The 22687-nt window shown below is 39.3% G+C and overlaps 2 protein-coding genes across 2 annotated transcripts in view; both read left to right on the top strand.

The window, feature by feature from the left end:
* LOC105924405 overlaps positions 1-22687 on the top strand; it is a 749458-nt gene that overhangs the window by 668865 nt on the left and 57906 nt on the right. The gene's annotated exons all lie outside the window — the stretch shown is intronic.
* On the top strand, positions 9040-15408 carry LOC105921742 (probable maltase-glucoamylase 2). The gene is made up of 11 exons (XM_036146714.1): positions 9040-9212; positions 9302-9477; positions 9720-9857; positions 10349-10481; positions 11342-11519; positions 11721-11862; positions 12104-12241; positions 13182-13240; positions 13341-13481; positions 14706-14782; positions 14898-15408. Exons 1-11 carry the CDS (start codon positions 9090-9092, stop codon positions 14988-14990), a joined length of 1398 nt encoding a protein of 465 aa, XP_036002607.1. The 5' UTR covers positions 9040-9089; the 3' UTR covers positions 14991-15408.

Here is a 22687-nt window from a genome sequence, read left to right as displayed (position 1 = left end):
AGGGAGGTGACGTTGGCTGCAGTTGTCGTTGCAGCAGAGGAGTCAGGTTGCGCCTCAGAAGAGATCCTGCGCCGACGAGCCCGGCGTTTGCGTCGGGTGGAGCCAGGCGGCAGAGTTGAGGCTGCTGCTGACAGTGACACGGCGGAAGCTGCGATGGAGACAATAGCAGCAGGTGCATCAGCCGATGCAGCATTGGGGGCTTCGGCAGGAGGTGCGGCGGGGGCTGCAGCCGTGGCAGAGACTGCAGTGGTTGCTGCGGGGGAAGCTGTGGCTGGAGCTGCGAAGGAGGCAGGTGGGTCCTCCAGGACCCCCTTCTCAGGGAAATCATGCATGGTTGAGGTCCATGGGTTCTCCTGGACCCGGACCTCACGGGACTCGGATGCGTCGAGCGGAGCAGGGGTTCCAGCTGACGGTGAGGCAGTGGGAGTGACGGAGGAGGCAGTGGTGGGAACATCTAATGGGACAGACAACTGGGTGAGAGGAGGTCTGGGGGGGTGCGGTCTGTAAAAGATATCCGCACGAGCTGTCGCCCTGATCCATTCGACCTCCTCCGCCAAGCCGATTATTCCCAGGCTGGTCAATACTGAGGTGGTGAAGATGCAGATGAACACTGGAGAACTGGAGGACGCTGGAGGACCGGAGGAGAGCAGGTAAGCCCGGAGTGCAGGAGGAGGGAACCGAAGGAGGTGTAGGCAGATGCAGGGAAGTCCTGACAACGTGAAGTGGGAAATTCTCCGGTAGTCAGACTCGGGGTAGCTGTCACTCAGCAGAATGTGGGGAAATCTTCAGTTGAGAGACAGCGCAAAACTGCAGACGGACCAGCGGTGAAGAGGAGACTGAGGAGAGTTTATATGGAGAGGCTGGCAGGTGGATTGAGTCCGAGATGATTAAAGCTAGACAGGTGTAGATGATCAGGCTGAGTTGAAACTGGGCTGATGAGGAATGTGCTGGAAACCTTCAGAGGCAGGTAGGCCATGACACCCACAAAGTTCAATTAGACTTGTTTTGAATGAATCTTTTTTTCAGCACATTTGCATTTATTTTCTTGCGTTGCTCCAGTGGATCCTGCAGCACCCTCCTGCACAGAAGGTGAATATCTGCCCAGGTTCCTGCCTCCAACTCCAGAACACGGAGCTCAGATTTTCATAAAAGTTAATCAGATGATAGAAATTAGCATCACAGCAGAAGCAACTCAGTCTGTGTGAGTAGCAAATATTTATTGTTTCCAACTATGTGAATGTTTTTGACATGATTCAAGATGGCTGTCTAAAACTTGATGTATTTGACTTCAAAGAATATCAGAACTCCAACACATACAAACATAAGGCCTGCACACATAATCTGAACAAAACTGGCTTTTGCTGTCAGAGCATATTGAACTTGATATAATGAGAGGCTAGTTTCAGGGCTTTATTGCAAATACCAACAAACAAACCTGCAGATTTCCGTTCTTTGTTTTAAAGGATCACTGAGCTCCTGTTCAGCGGACCATTAAATGTAGAGAAGAATTCATCTGGTTCTGGACATTTCACTCTGAGATGGACGCCTTCTATGAGTGAAGATGAAGAAAGTCATCCCATCTGTTTTGTTGTTCATGCAAAGTCAGTATTTAATTTGATGGTTGGCAAATTATGTCAAATGCACAAAAAAAAAAAAAACATGTCATATTCTCAGACTGTTTAGCCAAAACATAAAAGAGCTACCATAGCAGCAGTACTGCTAAGAATTGTGTTCAAGCGAGGAACTATTTATTAAAACTGATGCAGTGATTGATGTTATAAACTGTTGCAGCATGGGTAAATAAATCCTGGGCTCAGATATCTATACCAATCTTAGCCTTTAGTCCACAGGCATACTCTGGATTCCTCTGGGTACACAGAGGTTAACAAATTAACTGGAAATTGAAATTGATTTTAAACAGTGATGGTATTTTGCCAGAATTCCTCCCCGCTGAAAGAGTCCTGTAGAACTTTCTTGGTCTTCTCAGACCATCACTTCACTCTACTTCTCACAGCTGGTTCACTGTGTACAAAATGTTTATATGCAGAATTGAAATTAACCATATGGAGATCTGATCTCCTCCAGTGAAGGGAGGTGATGAGTTTTATGCCACCTTGGTGTTGGCGTACAATAAGTCCAGTGTTTTATTGCCTCTGCTGCAGCAGGTAACAAGCTGGGTGAAGAGGAGAGTGGAGGACCGAGAGGCATAATTAAAATTTCAGCAGATCAGAAAAAAGGCCTTAAGATGCTAAGCTTAGAGTCCGCTGGTTGGGAGTGGATCACACCAGTAGAGAAACGCACAGGGTTAGCTCCATATGTATAAACTCCCGCAGTAGATAATTCGGCATCATACTAACAGTTAGCAGCTCAATGGAGCTGTACACTCGCTGGTAATTTTTTTCTGCATCTGATACTCTGAGGTTGTTTTGAACATTATTTGAAGGCTGTTTCATCACTAATTTAAGATTAAAGCCCTGAACTGAATCATCTCCTCAGTGATTCCAGTTCGGTCTACCAGTCTGAGCATCGCTGTGTTATTGTGACTGTTGGAAACGGTGAGTCAGTTCTTTCATTTCCATCTTTGATTTAATTTACTTTTTTATTCCCCGAACTCATGATGTTTTTGCTTTTTTCCCCCAGGAAGGATGGTGACTTCAACCACAGTTGTTGCACCCACCATTCCTCTGACAACCCCAAATCCTCCACCGAGAACATGTAAGTAAGATGAAAGCAGGAGTAAAAGTACCTGTGGGAAAAAGAGGTGAATGTACCTGGAAGTAGTACCGTAAACCAGTGTTGTATAGTAACGAAGTACAAATACTTCACTACCGTACTTAAGTATATTTTGGAGTACTTTATACTTTCTTGAGTATAAAATTTTTTGATTACTTTTACTTCACTATATTTCCGAACTTAATTGCATACTTTTACTCTGATACATTTTCAATTTTTGGTTTAGTTACTCGTTACCAAAAAAGCGAGGCATCAGCGTGCCCGATGGAACTGGAAGTAGATTTGTTTGTTTTTTTAACCTCGGAGTGGCCATCTTTCAATTAGTACTATCTTTGATGTGTCAATCATACAATTCAACCAATCAACTCAATGACTGAAGGCAACATGCTAACCAATCACAGCTGGAGAGGGGCTGGTCGCTGGTTCAGACGTTCAGCCTTCAGAGAGACACCGTGGCTCGCTGTGGTCACCGTCGCTGTCGGTAGAGTGGGATGGATATTCGGTCTGATTACCAAATAATTACAAGAAGAGACAAAGAAGCAAGCGAAAGCGAGCTGGAAGCAGCGCTATTAATTTCTGTTTGAAACATCAGCATTGAAGTCAAGACTGGAGTAAACATTCACGCTAAGAGAGTTGGCTGGACAGCTAGGAGCACATGGAGCAAAAGCAAGCAGGAAAACTGCTGAACTGAAGAAACTTTGGTTACTTCAGGCAAAAGGGAACTCTGCTTTGTTTTGATCCTTGTTCTCCTAGCTGCTGTAATTACAGAACCTCTGCTAGTATGAATTTTTATTTCAGTGTTCAGCAGTAAAAGCTTACAAAAAGGTTGTATTTTCTGTCTAAACTTGGTCTAAATCTCTCCTGCACTTGGTTGTTTATATTATTTTAAGTGAATTAGACTTTCAAAGTTTACCAAAATCTAAAAAATGTCATTCAAATTGCATTTGCTTTGTTTTACTTTTTACTTATACTTTTTTATTACATTACTTGAGTACATCTATTTTTACAGTAATTTTCATACTTAAGTACAAAACATTTCAGATACTTTAAGACTTTTACTCAAGTAACATTTCAATCAGTGACTTGGACTTTTACCAAAGTCATATTTTGGAGAAGTACTTATACTTTTACTTGACTCCGAGATTTCAGTACTTTATACAACACTGCCGTAAACCATGTTGATCTCTTGTTCTTCCAGCTCATATCACTGTTCTGAAGCTAAGGTTCTCGACTACGATGCCACTGAAGGATAATCATGACAGAATCTTAAAAGCGGTCGGTAATATCCTTGAATTTAACACAAACAATAATGGCTTGAGTTTAATCCAAATTGATTCAGCCCAAATGTCTTCCATTGTTAAACGATAACAGAATTTAGTTTCAGTGATGCAGTTTAGCTCAGCTGTTGTTGTCAACGTTGATCATAGTTCAGTATGTTTTAAGGCACCACCGACTGCCTCACATACATCTTGTGTTTTCTTCTGCAGATCAAAGATGAACTGATCAGACGAGGGATGCCACCAGACATAAATGTACGCCTGCTGAGTGACGGATCACTGAAAGTTACAAAAACAGCTGCCCCCTAGTGGCTAAGTCTGAGACTTACTGTGATCCGTGCGGGGGAAAAAAAGGGGTTTTGTGTCTTGTCTTTTTAAATACTTTAAGGCCTTAACCTTGTTTGGGAATTGGTCAAAAATTGTAAATGACAGAAAGAAAATGTAGTGTCCATGTTGTTTATTCCTGTGAAGACATGTTCTTAAAATTAAGAGAACTTTAACAAGTGTAAATTATAATAATCAGTTATCAATATGAACTAAATGAAAATTTTTTTTTTTAAAGATCAGTAGGTTGTATCAGCTGAACTATTTATTTGGGCAGACATTTAGCCAGGGTTTTCTACTTCTTTATGCCTATCATCTTTGTCCATGTGTTGTATTTATGCCTGGATTTGGATTTTCTATTGATCTTATTGTCTTATGTTGTTCTGCAACTGTTGACTGAGTGTTAAAAGTTTTTTAAATACGTTTTCAAAATGAACCGTTTACTCTGTCTAAAATACTTTTAATTCTTAATTTTTAGAACTATTGATTTTCCAATGATGTGGACAAACTCTGATCCTATTGTCTCTTCATTGCACACAGGCGGAGCTTATGGCAGATATTATGAAATTAAGTCATTGTCTGGTCTGTAGAGAAATTTCCCGGAGAGTTTGTTTTTCATTCTGCCCAAGATGGTTGTTGCTCCAATTGGCTGCATCTATTATTGGGTTGTTTTCTGCACACGGAATCAATTGTAGGCAAGTCATAAGCTTCTGTTTTCATGTCTTTAATTTTTAAAAAATCACCTCCATCAACTCAACATGAAGATGCTTCTACAGATCAGAATTTGTTAATGCACATTAAAAACAGCACAGCCACCTTTTTAACAGGAGCACATGCACAATCTTCCACAGTCATATCCAACACACTCTACAGCACACAATTTTACATTACAAAACACGTTTAAATTATGAAAAGCTTCAAATTTAAATGATGAAGCTCACAAGGTTTGGTACAAGAGTGGGATGGGGAGCATGCCAATTCAGCTCTATGAGGAGAAATCTTGTTGGCAGTCATGAGGAATGGCCTTTGAGGGCTCTGTGGAGTCTGCCAGGAGACAGGATTGTGCATGGGTGTGTGTGTGTGTTGACCTTGCACAATGTTATTTGCATGGCAGACGCAGTTTTTGCAGAAAATATCATCCAACGATGGGGGGTCCAATAGCTCAGCAGTCTCAGCAGTCTGATCACATGTCTGAGAAATGTCTGGGATTTCTGTACCAAGCTCTGATATAGTACGTTGAAACTGTCTTTGTGAAAGACTGTGCTGTTACAATTTAGATGTGTGGTTGGGGTTTTTCATTTGCGTTCATATTTTTCAGAGTTTTTCTTGTCCTTTATTTTATTAGAGATTTTTATGTTAATCTATGTCTTTACTTTTTTCTTTTGTTATAGAAATGTATATAATTTTTGTGTTAAACATGTTTTTCTTAAAGCACAAAGAGTTACTTTCTAATCACTAAAACTGTGTGACATTCTACAGAGGGGGAGGTTTGCAGCAATAAATTCATTCAAGCTCTTGTACTTAGACACTTAGACAACTTTGTCATTTCGTATGCACAGAGTGCGTACAGAACGAAATTTCGTTGCATACAGCTGGTAAATTACAGTAGTCACCAGGCACTAAGAAGCACAGGAGGTTTTATGGGGGGCCTTTCAAAATTGGATGCAGTTTGAAAGCTTTTTTATTGTTCTTAATGTTTTTTCCTGGTACAATATTAAAACCACCTGGGCTAATAATTAAAAGTTAGTTCCTGAATTGACACTTGAGGATCTATTTTGCTAAGCGCTTTGAGATTGTGTGTGCATGGACCACACACCCCAGTTACTACGTGAGGAGCCAACCGCTTATAATAAACATGCAACTGGGGGTTTGCGGGTAGACAGATGCTTTCAATGGCCGTGGAGGGGGACTTTGGTAATATACTAAATGAAGCTTAATGATAACGTTATAAGTGTTTGTCTCCCTTTGGAATTCCAATTGTAATAAATATATGCATATTATAAGTGTTTTGTCTCTGATAACTGTTTTCTTCCTTTGCTGCCAAATCTACGAATAGGGTGAGGCGAGCCTTCACGAACGAGACAGGAAGAACTAACAGGCCGCCTCGTTACCTTCTAGATTAGCCTGTGTTCATTTTTACTTGGAGTCTTTTGCTTGTGTTCTTGGGTAGATTATGTTCCTTAAATCTTTATTTAGCTCCATTCAGGTGTTTTTTTAGTCTTTCACCTTCAGTCATAGCCACCTAACCTGGCAAGCTAGATTGACAATGTGCTGCACTCTCTGTTCGGCACATTATCAATGTGGCACTGCTCTTATCCAATCCATTCAGGCAACAGAGGGACATTCAGCTGAACTCTCCAAGCTGAGAGTGCTCCAACGTCTAGTGCCCACCTACCATTGAGCCAGACACCCAGGACATGAAAATGTTTTTGTTTTTTTTCTTTATGAATAAAAAAACTTCTATGTTCCTTTCTTTTATGAAACACAATATTACATTACAACAGTTAAAAAAGGGGAAAATATGGCTGGTTTGAAGGAATGAGGCGTCTGTGCTGAAGCTCCCAATATTACCCTAAAATGCCCCTTAGACATACTCATACTTGGACATATGTATGCTGTCCTAATTGTTGTTTGATTCACAATAAAAAAAATCTTACATCTTCAAAGTTGTAGGTGTGTTCTGTAAATGGTGCAAGCTCTTGAACAATACATTTTAATTCCAAGTTTAGAGGAAACAAAAAATAAAAAATTCCAAGGGGTAAATATTTTTGCAAGGGACTGTACTGAACTGAAAAAAAAAAAAACAAGTCAAACGGGACCTGAACACATGAGAGTTACATGATCGTAATCATCTTATTCTGGTCATTTACTTCCTTAGTCTTATTAACAAAAAGCATTTCAGTCAAACTAGGCTGATTTACACTTACCAGTTAAATGTTGAGGTTACGTTTCCATTCTCTTGTTCACTTGCTTGGTACCAGGCCATATATATCAACAACCCTGGTTTTTACTGTACATATGTTATTTAAACAGTTTACCTTCTACCTTATGGCTAATCATAAACAGATCAGGAACCTTCACAGTGTAGCTCAGATTTTTAGCTGAAACACACCTTGTTTTCTTGTCTTGATCAAAGATATTGAAACTACGAAGGCTGTTATTAAACTTGTATGTCTGTTCAGTTACAAACAGCATATTTTAGGCTCATTGCGAGAATATATGTGTTTCCAGCTAAAAAATCTGTTTCTTGGAGTATGGATTTCTTTTTTTTCATTTGTTTTTGGCTTAATAACTAAATGTATTTATAATGTTTATGGATATAGTTCTACATATCTAAAAATCATATATAATGACTTCAGCGACATATGTTCTTCATTTTGATTTATTTGCCTTTTTGACTGAATGTATACAATTTTTTACAGATATTCTGAAAATGTTTCAACACATATCTAGTTAATTCTGGTGACTCACACTTGATCAACCTGTTGTTAGAAAGCTTCTGTTTACTAACACATGGAGGTCTATCTTCCTAGCCACATTCCAACTTAGATGCAAATCATTGATCCACCTGTCACTTTCCTGGGTTATTAGAGGCTATTGCTTAGTGTGAGTTGAGAGATCTAATGGCAGTGATGAATAAGCTCACAGTGTTACCAAAATAATTGTTTTCTTATCTATCAACATTAAGGCAAAAATGAAAGGGGGAAAAAATGTTCAAACAAGTTTTAAATAGTGTCAGTGAAGTTATCATTGTAATAATTATCGCAACCAATGCAATATCATTATTCATACGTCAACTTAAAGGTCTATTATTCCCAAATACATAAATAAATGCATGAATATGTTTTTTTTATCAAATTAAGACAGCCTTGGACCGGCCCAAAGCGCATTTGCTCACGATACAACCGATGGTCAGTTCTGTCCTGTCTCATTTGTACTCTCCCCAACCAATGTTTTATTTTTAGTTTAACAAAATCTCTCTGACTGTAATGATTTGTTATGTAAAATCCCAATGATATTGTCGAGGGTAAGTGTGCCCTTACCTGCAGCTTCTGCAGGTAAGGGCACACTTACCTAGAGTACAAATACTCTCAATCACTGATTGGTGAATAGCTGATGAGGTTCCATGATTGACTGACAGGCGCTGTCACGTCAACTGAGCTACGGCAGAGCTGCTAAAATTGGCAGTGGGTCCTGGATAAGGCATTGAAGTGTTTTCAGAAAAGCACTGAAGGATAGTCGGGTTGACTTCGATCAACACCTATTTGCTATCGTCATCTCCAGTTTGATATTCTTCAACAAGTTTCTAAGCATGATTGGTTTTTTTTTTTATGCCAATGATCGAAACATTTTACAATGTAATAAAGACGGGTTATTTTTCTGTTGTAGTGTTATGGTATTAGGTATCTAGATTTGCCAGTTAGAATACAAGTCAGTATATATTTTAATTTTTGCAAACAAATGTATTTTTTTTTAATTTGCTGAGATATGGAACCATCTTTTATACATAAATGAAAGATCTATGACTTTTGCACTCGCTGCACAACAGCGTTTCTGTGTTTTCACTTTTGAAATTTAATCTTTTCTGCAATCACATGTTTTTCCTCATACCAGATACCCTGGTCCATTATGCTAAGGCATACCATCAACTCACTGGATGACACAGGGAGTGGATGAAAAGCTGCCTGTGAGAGAATAACTTCACTTGTCTTTAACAACTCTCAGTCTTTGTCTGCAGACCTTGACTCTGTCACTATGCTGCCGTCCGTGTTGCTGCTGCTGCTGCTGTGCACCAGCTTGTGCAGCGGTGCACAAGCTGGTTATTATGGTGTGGTCTATACCTACTCTTTTCTTGACCATCAGCAGTTTGGATACCAGGTAAATTCAGTTTATTAAAATATTGTACTTTCATTTTTAATTTTTTTTTTACATATTGCATTTAACACCTCTTTGCTTAAACTTTACAGTTAACTAATACCTTTAAGCTAAGCTTCAGCTCATGTGAAGAGCTCGACACCTTAATTTGTAATGGAAGCTGCTTTGGGTCACCAGTTTATGCAATCGATGAAAGCAGAGGTGAATGGTGTCAGAAGGACTATATCCTGACTACAAACATTGATTTCCTGTCTACATTATATTCTGTGTAAGTCTACTTCAGTATTAAATGGAAATGTACTTTGGTATGTTTAGATTGTAACTGATGACTGATCCAAATCCTGAACTCCCACAAGACATCCGTTCAGCTGATTAGGTGTTGCCGCTTTTCACGGAACAAACCCAGTTATAATGATCTCATGGACAAATGTCAGTCTTCAGAGATCTGGTCTCATGTGCTGCATTACTTCTCCGTAACATAACAAAACTTCTCAACGTCTTCCACTGTAGATTCGGTTTTGCAAACTGGACAGCAAACATAAATGGCATTGAGTTATCGGCAGCAGTGGCACAAATTGAGTTGAGAAATCGTTCCGACATCAACAAACCCAACTCATCACCACGGACCACCATCCTCCCTCTAGTGAGGTAATTTAAGATTTTTTTATTACTAAAATTTCATCTATAAGCAGAGCATTTTCTGAATTAAAAAAAGTATTTAGATGATCATGTGGAGAATCATTCATCCTGAAACAGAGACCAAAAAGTTACATGAAGAAAAAAAAAGTAACAGCATAAATATCTGACTGTAAATCCTAATTCTTTTAATACAAAATCAGTGGTTGACTCATTGATGGGATAATTCAGCTGATGCTGTTTCTAGGTTATGAACATAATTCTGTTTAACACAGCTGTTCATAGATAAATCGGTGTAAAAAAAATTCTTTAAATAGAGCTCCTTCTTAGGCAAACTGAGCAGAGACATCTTTTGGTTGTTCCTTTTAAGAACAGGGAAATATGATCTGGAGGGGAACCCTGGAGAACACGTTGGACAGGTTTAAGTTTTGGAACAAAACCAGAAAAGTACTGCATAGATGTGTGGTGATGTGATGCTTTGATACATTTTCTTACTCTCACAGAGTTCCTTCAAACTGTCAGAGAAACATCAACCTGTTGGTCTCTGACCCAGATGGAGACGAGGTTAGATGCAGATATGCAGCTGGTGTAGAGTGTCACACCTGCACACCACCGTCTGTGCTCACCGTCTCACCAGTAAGTGTCAAAAGTTGCCGTAACAGGAACAAGAAGCTAATTAGTCCAGACTCCATTTTTGTTTCATCTCTTTAACTGGGGGGGGGGGGGGGGGGGGCAATGCAACGGCACAGTTTGTTACACTGTTGCCTTGCAGAAAGAAGGTCCTGGGTATGAATCTTGCCAGGGGTCAGGATTCACCCGAACCCTATAACCAAGCAATGCTGGATTGATACGTGCGTATAGACAATGAATGGTTCTATAAAATTGTTGATTTTTGCGTTGTTAAAGAATTGACTGTGGTCACCCCATGTTATTTTTCTGAATAATGTGGTGTTTCTAATCTAGACTTCTGTAGTAATAAGAAGACGCTTGAAACCGAAACTATATTTTACCTTATTTAATTTAATCTAAAAGGCAGAGGGATGTTTACAGCTTCAGTACTGGGCTCTCATACACAAACAACGCAGCGACATGATTTCTAGACACCAGAGAGCCCGGTTCATTCTTCTCACAGACACTAAGTAGGACCCATTGTGTACACCCATTGAGGGGCGTGCACAGTATAATATCAGTGAAGATCATGTCTTAGCTGACACATTTTCCCCTAATCAGTCAATCTGTCCAATCTAAGTATGTCAGACTCTGTGTCTCTAGTCACTGTGTGTTATCAGTTGTTTCCATGGTAACAGTAATTCACAGCCCAGACTCTGTAATCTCATAATCCCTAACAGTGTGTTGAATGATCCCAGTAGAGCACTGTGGTGTTTTGTTATACCTGATTTGCAGTGAAAGGACAATAACGAGATTTGAATTCATCAGTAATCCTTTGACTAGGTTTTAATTTGGACATTCTTGTTTTCCTTTCTGTCGTCTTGCAGGCTTGTACTCTGTCGTTCAGTCCCACTAACAGCAGCGCCGAAGGTCCGTATGCAGTGCAGCTAATGATTGAGGACTTTCCCAGACAGACAATTAATGTGACCAATGGCAATAACTCACAAGAGGTGATAACTACCAGCGACTCGCTCAGCAAGATCCCCGTTCAGTTTGTTTTCAGAGGTAGGCTGCACAGTTTGATCAGCTTATTTTGAACTGATTTAAAGCTGTGCTGGTTTAGAAAAGGTTGTTTCTGTGCTGAATGTGTTGATTACCTAGTTGTATGAAATAACTTCTAACTAACAGCTGGTTGTTTAAATTAATGACCAAACTGAAGATCTCATTCAGCTTCACTGAATTTGTTGCTCTGTCCATCTGCTCCAGTCGATCCAGCAGCTCCATCCTGCACGGAGGGTGTGTATCTGCCCAGGTTCCTGCCTCCAACTCCTGAGAACGGAGCTCAGATCTACACGGATGTTAACCAGACTGTGCAAATCAGCGTCAGAGCCGAGGCAACCCAGGCTGTGTGAGTGACTAGTACAGGCACGTCCTTCAAATGCAGGCGGGTTTTGGCAACGCTTCAGGACAACATCGATGGCCCTAGCGGGTGGTTGCAACTTCCATCGATGCTTCAAAATGAAATAAAACAACAATTTCTTGCAGCAGTCCAATCATTACAGTTCAGATATCAATAAAAAAAAGAGCTGTCGCTGGGGAAGCTTTGGAAATAGGAGCCTAACAAACTGCTTATCTCCTGTTTCTTGAAGGATCACTGAGCTCCTGTTCAGCGGGCCGCACAGTGTAGCCAAGAGTTCATCAGGATCGGGAAACTTCACACTGACGTGGACTCCATCTGCCAGCGACGCGGAACTGACCAACACTTTCTGCTTCGTTGTTCAAGCAAAGTTAGTTTCTTATCTTAATAATGCATGGGAAAACTACGTAATTGTTAAAATTGGTTTGATTCATGTTATTGATATAGGGTCAATTAACAACAAATGTTTTCACATTTAAAATTAAAAAAATAAATAAATGAAAGGCAAGATTATTTATGTTTTAAAACATTTCTTTAGTCAGACTCTAATACAACTCTAATACCACACTATCATAATCTGGCCCTTCCAAAATGAAAAAATAAAGACAATTATATTGACGCTGGTTAACCTCAGACAAAAAATGTTTATTTGGATTTTTAGTCAGACAACTGTGTGTATTTGAAAGCAGTGTCTACAGACATTCAGTTTTAACTGTATGGTAAAAAAAAAAAAAAAAGATCAAGTTAAATTGAAACATAGCAATCACAAAAGTGTGCTGTTAGTGTGGAGTTTAAATATAACATGCTGAAGGATTCAGAGATCTAGGTATAACTGTGGCTGCAGCACGTTTCTGCTCAAAAAGGTGAAAACCTGACCAACCAGAGACATTTCACATGCAGTTTGTCCAAAAAAACAAAAACAAAACAATCTGCACATTGAAGTATGTGGCTGTAACTCACAAAGTTTGAAATGGTTAAAGGAGGAGAAGGCTTTTGTACAGTAATTGTGTTTTTAGACTGTTAAATGGTGTTCATTGCAGCAGAGACCTGATTAAGATGGCAAAGCCAAAACTTTAAAGCTCACAGAGATTTAAGTTATGACATTAAGAGAAGGAGAGGACTGAGGAAACTGGTGGTTAACCACAGCTCAACCATAATCATGTTTTCCTAAACTCATGTATCTCCGCTATTTATTCTGTATATCTGATTTGGACTGTTCTTTTGTTTCTGTTTTAAGACTATGTTTGACTGATTTGCTTCATCATTCTGTTAAAAGTTTTAGATTTAAGACATTCTAATTATCCCCACAGTTTCTCTAGCTCTGTTTACCAGTCTGACCTTCGATGCATCCTTGTGACGACTGGGAGCAGTGAGTGGAAATTCAGTGTTTTTTTTTCCCTGGGTTTGAATTCAAAAAAACTTTTTTTCCTGAGCTAAAAATGTTCCTGCTAATCTGTTGCTGTTTAAAGGCCCAACAACTCCAACTCCTCTGACTACAGCTGCAAACCTAACAACTACACCCAGATTCACACCATCCTTCACAACTACGCCTCCAACAACTACAACAACTACATCCACCATCCCAAACTCAACGGTGGACCCAGGACCATGTAAGCGTAAACAGAAAACAATATAAATTTAGTTTGCCAACTCAGGTAGTTGATGCAGATAAATAGAGATCCCAGTAAGGATCCAAATCAAAATATCCTTAAAGTGGAGAAAATAATATGCAACAAAAAACATTTATCTTTTACCAACTATACTTTTTTTATATAATCTGATACTAGATATGGCTACAGTCATCCACTGACGACCAACCTTGGGGCCAAAAAGTTTCCTAAATTTAACAAAATAAAGCAGGACTGACTCATATGCTGTTCTCATGTTGAGTATACACAAAAAACCTCAGACAAAGACACCATAATTAATCTGGGACCACTGTGTGCCATTTTCTTCCTTCTTTGTGTTTAACCAGGCAAACCTGAGAGACCTTTTTAATGTGTTACATCTACAACAATTTAAAAAAAAAACTTTTCTACAGAAATCTGATTGATTTGCTTGTTTCATTTCAATATTTTATGTTTAGAAAAAAATAACATTATTTCTTGCAATTCAAAATTTTGTGGCACACCTCCAAGTACTTTTTACTTCACATTTTTGGCACCAATAGCAAATGTTTTGGACGACCCTGTTTTAGAGCATCCCTTTTTCACCATCAACATACATAAAAAAGTAGTCTTAAGAAAAGCATTTTAGTTTTTAACCTTCTAGGTTCATTTCGTGCTCCAACCATGTTCCTTGGATGCAAAAAAAATGCTAATTCAATGGTTGTCATCCAAACGTTATGAACCAAAATCGTGTTTTTCTTTTCCATTTTCATGAATGTAAATATTAACTTCAGTCCTTGTGACACGGATTAAATATTCTTGCATTTTTTATAATTAGAAACCTTATTCACAGTATATTTTTATATGCAAGTAGATTGACTCGTCATACAAACTATTTTAACCCAGTGGAAATGATCAAATTTTATTTTTAAAGAATCGTTACACCAGGAAAGAAGGATGATTCAGTTAAAAACAGGACTTAAATTGGATATTCTAAATTTTGAATGGTAGTCAGTGTTGCAATAATTGCCAAAGGGACACAGATTTCTGCATTCAGTTTAAAAGGCACATGAAAGACATAAAGCAGGAAAAACAAATCTGGAAAAAAAAAATGTGAATCATGCCAAAATACACAGTCTGATTAAACTCTATAAGGCACTCCTAAGGGACCCTTCTGAGTTTTAATTTGATTTAATGAATTATCTTCTTTTCATTCTGTGTTTCTAGATTACGTTTTAGCTTTGAATGCAAAGATCTCCACTACTCTATCGCTGACGAATTACACTGATACCATCATACGACTGGTCAGTAACCCCGTTGACTTCAGTGTTAATTGATAACAATCAGTTTCATTCTAGTCTAACAGGTTAAGCTATCTCTGAACTGAAGAGTCTTGGTTTCATGTGTTTTGTTCCCCAGATCAAAGATGAGCTGATGAGACAAGGGCTGCCATCGGACATAATTCTCGAGCTGCTAAGAAGTGCTGAACTGGGAGTTACAACCATCGGCTAGGGCTAAACATAAGAATCTGATCTTTGCTGGGAAATGGGTTTTGATTTGTCATTTTTCTTTAATCTCTCATCTGATTCATGAAGTAATGCTTGTTTGAAATAATGATAAGGAAAATGTATTATTCTTTTGTTCAATGTAAAGAAATACTGTGAAGTCAGAGGACATATAGGCATATACCTTTTATTCATTAATGCAAACTAAAAAAATGAATTTCATACTGCTGTCAGTTTGCCTAATAATAGTATCAAGTCTTTTGAGGGACAGTTTTAAGATGATAATTTGATAATTGGCAGCCTTGCGAGTCATGAAGAACTTGGTGACCCAACTAAAGATCTTCTATGCAATGTAGGTGTTATTGTGCAATCCCAAAATCTCTTCAAGATGATAAATTAAAAGTTTTCTGCATTCTTTGCATTTATATGAAAGACTCCTTGTTTTTCTTTAGACTGGGGATGCTTTATGGTGACATCAGCTGCAGGTTTTAGGGTAGTTTTCTTCCGGCTGCAGAGTAAATTGCTGATGCAGATACAGGCTGACTTGGTGAAATAGCTGCAGAGTCAAAAAGATGAACAATGAAGGTCTTGATTTTCCAGATTATTATGTGCTCTTAAAAACACATGCTGAATACAAACACCTGAATTAGACTTCCTCTGCTGCGTGGCTTGTCTCTGCTGTAAGGATGTGAAGCAGAGCAGGAGAAGTTCTGCCATCTGTGTGCAGGTTGAGTCAAGCTGCTGGTCCTCTGAGCCAGGAGTGAAGGTTCAGGCATTTACCTAGCATGCCTCTTGGGTGCTTTCTAGTGGATGCTTTCTTTGCTGGAGGGATCATATCTCCCCTAGAGCCTGGGAGCACCATGGGATCTCTCAGTGAGTGTTTGACAGTATAATTTACAATGAAACATACCAAGGCAAGGCAAGTTTATTTATATTGTACTTTTAAGTAACAAGACGATTCAAAGCATCAGAAGGAAAGTGTTGCATAGGAAAAAAACATTACATTAACTGATGAATAAGCAGTAAATGACCAGACTTCTTTAGTTTTACTGGAACAAGTTTTACTGGAAATGTTTCTATTCATGGACTTCTCTTGTGTCGTTGTAATAAAAGCCTAAAAAGTAAAACCTTAAAGCTACAACTAAAAAAAAAGTGTCCTGTCCCATGTTTCCATGTAGTTTTTTTTTCACCTCCTCTTTCCGCTGGGTGTGACAGGCAGGTCTAACCCCCAGCTGCACCTCATTAGAAAATTAGCGAGGGTTTAAAGGAGAAACAGGTTCCTGAAACAGGCGCCAGATGGTTAAATCACATCCCGTGTTCCTCTTCGTGGATCGTTCCCTGGATCCGTGTTTTTATTCTGGGCTGCACCTGAGCCGCGCACCGGAATCCCGGGCGGACCACTCAGTCCGGTTAATTCCACCTGTCACCCGATCCTGCTGAGTATTAACAACGCTTCCTGCTAGAAACTGGAACTGGACTTCCTCCTCCTTCGATCGTCCACATCTTATTCATTCAATAAACCCTTTGAACCCGCTGCTGATCTGTAATTCCCGCTTGCATTTGAGTCTCAGTACAAAACATGATAAAAGGTCTCTAATCTTCCTGAAGCTGCAGCTAAAATGGAAAACAAACAGAGTAAAGGAAAGCGCAGCGAAGGCGGTGTGTGTGACTCATGTATATGTTAGTGTAGATCAGTGAGTACTCTCCAAGTAGTCCCATTGTCTTTGATAGTGATGGAACGTTATCAGGCAGTTCAGTGCAGCTCTGTTCCAGGTCACAGATGTCATAGAAAGGAAAGTGGGTTGGGTCTCTTGTTTACATACAATCCAAGAGAAACTGAGAAAGCTGGCCTTTCAAGGCTGACACAGGGGAGCCAGTTCGGATAACAGCAATTGTTTTTGGACAGGCTGACTTTTTTTCTGTCTGCCATAAAGTCTCACTGGTGCTTCTCAATAGCGAGTCCAAACGGCCAAATTTGTGGTCACACCGCCAAAGCTTCCAACTTCTCCTGGATCTATTCCACCCTGCCAGTGAGTTCAGGAAACCGCAACTGCCGTGCGATTCTGTGCAAGGATCACATCCAGTTTGCAGTTCTTCTCTGGATGATGTCACAGTTAACAGAACGCACACCTACAAACCTACAAACCTGTCTAGAGCCAAACAGCCATAAAACAAAACCTGAACATAAGATAACATAGCTTTGCAGTGTGGTTCTTCCAGAACTACGTCACTACAATAAAGACGCTCCAAACAGTGTTTTCAGTACAATTGAACCATCTAAAGGAAAGTGGGTGGGTTGAATGACTTGCATGCAAATGATAACAATCACAGTTTCAACCAGTGCTGTTCTGTGGAATCTTCCTTTTAGATCTCTGCATCTCTAGATCTTGAGAAAAGGTTATGAAGAAAAGCTTACATGGGATGATGGCACCACACCAAAGCTGCATAAGCAAAAACCACTAATATAAAGCTGCTATTGATGTTGGTTCCAGTCAGAAGTTTAAATACACTCATCATTGACATGAAGATCATAAAAGTTTGGGCTTTAAACGTATGTTAGATATATCCCTTTTTGCAGGGTTGTGTCTTCATGTTTATCGGAAACCACTTCTGTGAACCACCTCATTCAGCGAGAGGAGAACAATAACTATAAGGATAGTTATAGAGAACATGTCAATGAACAGGTTTTTGTTGGGATTTTGAAACTAACCTATCATTGTGTGTACTCTGCAAAAATAAAGAATATGACCAAACATGATAAACCTCTGCAAAACCCTTCCTCATCTATCCCACAATAATGGCTTTTCGTGTATTTGCTCAAGTGACAAACACAAACTTTTGACCAGCTGTCTTAGTAATCAGTCCAAAAGTATGTATCTATTTATTTATTGGCATTTCTTTATTTAATGTCAGTTAGTAGAAGTATAAAGCTGTTCCAAGAAGCACTACTAGGGGATGGGTGGAGACTAATGCAAGCATCAGGTATCGGTAAATTTAAGCCTTTGGAATCCTGGAGAGCGCCGATGAACAACCTGCTTTGTCTGTTTTCTTCTGTTTTGAAGAACATGAGATAATGTGTTGTCTGTCAACACAAATGTGTCAATTTATACAAATAGTTTCTAACTTTTGGGATTTGAACAGCCATAACATAGAAAAAAAAGAGATGGGTTAGACGAATTGTGTTAGTGTGAATGAGAACTGAATTTTAAGTTCGACTGAAATGAGGAGAAGCTATACCTCGTAATGCAATAAACAAAATGTTGTTGTCATGGTTTTTAAAAGGAAACATTAACTTGGTCCGAAAGATGATGCACATTTTTAATTACTGTCAGAATGCTGAAGTGCTGTGAAGAACAACATGCTTTGCCTGTTTTCTTCTGTTTAATTATTACAACTTGTTTTTCAGCATCTGTTACTGAGCACCAGACCTGGTTCCTGTAACAGTTGTATTCCTGAAAGTAAAAGGAAAACAGAGAAAGGGTAAGTCTGGGTTTTGTGAAGAATGGCTGCAATGGACAGACTACAGAATAATATAAGCATAGCTTTATGATTCCTTTTTAAACCTGAATACAAAGAAAATAAAGAAAACAGAGTCCTTGCAGAATTAACAGGGAATATGTTGAACCATTGTCAGAGGGAAAATGTTTTGGATTTTAATGAGAAACGAAGATGGATGCTGTTTGATTATGGAGAGATGTTTTTAAAGCCAATACTTCTTTCACACCTGTCTTATGGAGCTGGTCACAGACTCACCAAACTAAAGCCAAACCACTGAAAAGCCTTTACAATCAGACCTTAAAGGTTTTACACCAAAAGCCAATCAGATTTCATCACTGTTGTAGTTTAGCTTAGGTCGGTGTTTTAGATTTTTAGGATTAAACATGTAGAAATTGTTGCTATTTTATACAAGTGCTCCTCATTTCAGGGGCTCAAAAGTAATTGGACAACTAAACATAACCTTAAGTAAACTGTTACTTTTGAATATTTAGTTGAGACTCCTTTGCAGACAATGACTGCCTAAGTCTGGAACCCATGGACATCACCAAACGCTGGCTTTCCCCCTTTAGTGATGCTTTGCCCGGCATTTACTGCAGCTGTCTTCAGTTGATGCTTGTTTGTGGGTCTTTCTGCCTTAAGTTTTGTCATGAGCAAATGAAATGCATTCAGATTGGGTTGAGAGGTGGTGACTGACTCGGCCATTGATTACTGGCAAGGCATAGCTGTTCATTTTGACATTGAGCTGACTGCTCAGAACTTTACTTACTCGTTGCAGGAACTTTACTTACTCGTTGCAGGTATTTGGTTGTTGCTGCTTTCCTTGTGGCCTCTTCATGGTTGACATTTGCTTGTGGTATTCCAAGATACTCTATCTATCTATCTATCTATCTATCTATCTATCTATCTATCTATCTATATATATATATATATATATATATATATATATATATATATATATATATATATATATATATAAAATTCGATTCAATTCAATTTTATTTATATAGCGCCAAATCATGAAACATGTCATCTCAAGGCACTTTACAAAATCAAGTTCAATCATATTATACAGATTGGGTCAGATTATACAGATTGGTCAAAAATGTCCTATATAAGGAAACCCAGCTGATTGCTTCAAAGTCCCGACAAGCAGCACTCACTCCTGGGGAACCGTAGAGCCACAGGGAGAGTCGTCTGCATTGTACATGGCTTTGCTGCAATCCCTCATACTGAGCAAGCATGAAGCGACAGTGGGAAGAAACACTCCCCATTAACGGGAAGGAAAACCTCCGGCAGAAACGGGCTCAGTATGAACGGTCATCTGCCTCGACCCACTGGGGTTACAGAAGACAGAGCAGAGACACAACAAGAGAGACAAAAAAGCACAGAAGCACACATTGATCCAGTAATCTGTTTTACATTAGATGATAATAGCGGGTGAGCCGTCTTCTCTGGATGATATCACAGCTAACAGAACGCCAGACCAGGTGTACCTACTATGAAGAAAAAGAGAGAGAGCAAAAAGTTAAAAGCTGAAATGACGACAGTCGTTTCAATGTAATACAATGCAAAACTGGAGAACAGTAGACTGAAGAACAGTAGAAATCAGTAGAGTGAGAAAATTAGACCCTGATGTCCTCCAGCAGCCTAGGCCTATCACAGCACAACTATAGAGATAGCTCAGGGTATGAGCCACTCTAACTATAAGCTTTGTCAAAAAGAAAAGTTTTAAGATTAGTCTTAAAAGTAGACAGGGTGTCTGCCTCACGGACCAAAACTGGGAGTTGGTTCCACAGGAGAGGAGCCTGATAGCTAAAGGATCTGCCTCCCATTCTACTTTTAGAGACTCTAGGAACCACCAGCAGACCTGCAGTCTGAGAGCGAAGTGCTCTGTTAGGAACATACGGGGTAATCAGAGCTCTGATATATGATGGAGCTTGATTATTAAGGGCTTTATACGTTAGAAGGAGAATTTTAAATTCTATTCTTGATTTAACAGGAAGCCAATGAAGGGAAGCTAAAATTGGAGAAATATGATCCCTCTTGTTGATTTTCATCAGAACTCTTGCCGCAGCATTTTGGATCAGCTGAAGACTTCGAACTGCATTTTGTGGACTTCCTGATAGTAAAGAATTGCAATAGTCCAGCCTTGAAGTAACAAATGCATGGACTAGTGTTTCAGCATCGCTCCTGGACAGAATGTTTCTAATTTTGGCGATATTCCGGAGGTGAAAAAAGGAAACTCTGGGAACCTGTTTAATATGGGATTTAAATGACATGTCTTGGTCGAAAACAACACCAAGATTTTTAACTTTATTACCAGAGGCCAAGTTGCCATCCAGATTAAGTGATTGATTATATATATATATATATATATATATATATATATATATATATATATATATATATATATATATATATATATATATGTATAGATAGATAGATAGATAGATAGATAGATAGATAGATAGATAGATAGATAGATGTGTTTTAAAGAAATCTCTCTGACGGCAATGTGTTCGTAATGTAAAATCCAAGGAATGTTGTTGGTGGTAAAGGATGTGCAGTTTCTGCAGGTAAGGGGTGTTTCACCTTGGGTACAAATATCGGTCGTTGATTGGTCAGTTGGTGACGCAGGTCCATGATTCATTGACAGGTGGCGTCGTGTCAACTGAGCAACGACAGACAGCTGCCAGAATTGGCAAAGACTCCTGGATAAGGTGTTACAATGTTTTCAGAAAAACACTGAGCAAAAGCCTGGTTCACTCTGATTTTAAATCCAGTTTCAAAATGTAATAAAGGAAGCTTCTCTGTGTGCTGCGGTTTTCATTTTTTGCAAAATAAACTGCTTAGGTTTTGAAATTTGTTGAAAAATAAAACCATCTTTTGTACTTAGAAAAGATTTTTGACTTTTGTGGTCACTGCACATTACATTTCTCTGTTTCCAGTAGTTGTTGAGCCATCAGACATTTCCTCATACCAGAGAACCTTCTCCATTATGCTAAGGCATACCATGAAATCCTTGGATGGCACAGAGGGTGTGGAACAAAAGCTGACTGTGAAAGGATTCATTTATCTTTAACAACTCTCATTTTTTGTCTGCAGACCGTGACTTTGTCACTATGTTGTCGTCTGTGTTCCTGCTGCTGCTGCTACTGCTGCTCCTGGTGGTCAGCTGTGCATATGGTGCTGATTTGGGTTTTTGTTTGTTTTACCTTTAGACTTATCCAACCAGCTCGGTCTTCCTCCAGCCACCACCCTGCCCTAGATCATCTCCACCTGTTCTCACCAATTAGTCAATCAGGTCCTGCTATTATTTAAGCTCCTCTCCTTGTTTCATTGACCACAGGTTCCTACTGCTGCTGCTGTCATCTTGCCTGATCACGTCTCCCGGTAGCTACGGTCATCGTGTTAAATGGCTTTTGGCACTGTTGCCAAGTTCGCTTTTTTTTTTTTTTTCTAAAGTCACTTGTAAATTCTGCGAGTCTTGCTTTTTGGGCTTGTTTCTGAAAGTGCCGTCGCTTATTTGGGGTCTAATATAAGCAACTATAAACACGACTGAGGAGTCCCGCTTCTGGTGTTGTGCAACAGAAAGCGCGAACCGGCCGGCTAAAATATTCCTCCGCCGTTCCCCATCCGCACATAGAGGAGAAAGAGACGAAGAAACGAGCCATGTCTGTTGCGAGGAACGAGTAGCTGCTAGACCACACTGCCCTGTTTCTAACATAAAGCCAAAATAGATTTCACTGCTATATTGAATTAACTTAGCTGTCCAGCAGAAAACCTGTAACCAATGCCTCTGTTGTTAAATCCCCGCTGCCTCATGAATTATCTCCATCTGGTAATAATAGCAGATATAGACTCTCGTTTCCTCCCGGTTATTACTTTGTTTTCTTTGCTTGGTTACTTTCTCTTCCCTCTCGCTGAGCAATAACTTGGGATAGTCCTCCATTTAAAAAGAAAAGGGCTAATAGCATGATACGATTGTTTATACTCCTCCGCCGACAGAGACAGGGAAAAGCGCTTATCGCTGACAAGTTTGTCCACTTTCAGCTACTGAAATCAAAACATAACGAGGCACCATATGCCTTCCAGTGGGTGCACCAACACCTATGTATTTATAAACAACTTATTCTAAGTTATGCAAATGCTTTAATTTTTAATGTGATGTTGTTAGACTTTGCCAGAATATGTATTTATAAAAGC

This window comes from Fundulus heteroclitus, chromosome 14 (assembly GCF_011125445.2).
Source record: "Fundulus heteroclitus isolate FHET01 chromosome 14, MU-UCD_Fhet_4.1, whole genome shotgun sequence".
Lineage (NCBI taxonomy): Eukaryota > Metazoa > Chordata > Actinopteri > Cyprinodontiformes > Fundulidae > Fundulus > Fundulus heteroclitus.
Note: the sequence above shows the minus strand (reverse complement) of the source record. Positions and strands in the feature narration are given on the sequence as shown.

Coding starts and splice junctions, on each gene's coding strand:
- LOC105921742 (XM_036146714.1), top strand. CDS start 9,090: ATGCTGCCGTCCGTGTTGCTGCTGCTGCTGCTGTGCACCAGCTTGTGC. Junction 11,520..11,720: donor CGTTCAGTTTGTTTTCAGAG/GTAGGCTGCACA, acceptor CATCTGCTCCAG/TCGATCCAGCAGCTCCATCC. Junction 12,242..13,181: donor TGCTTCGTTGTTCAAGCAAA/GTTAGTTTCTTA, acceptor TTATCCCCACAG/TTTCTCTAGCTCTGTTTACC.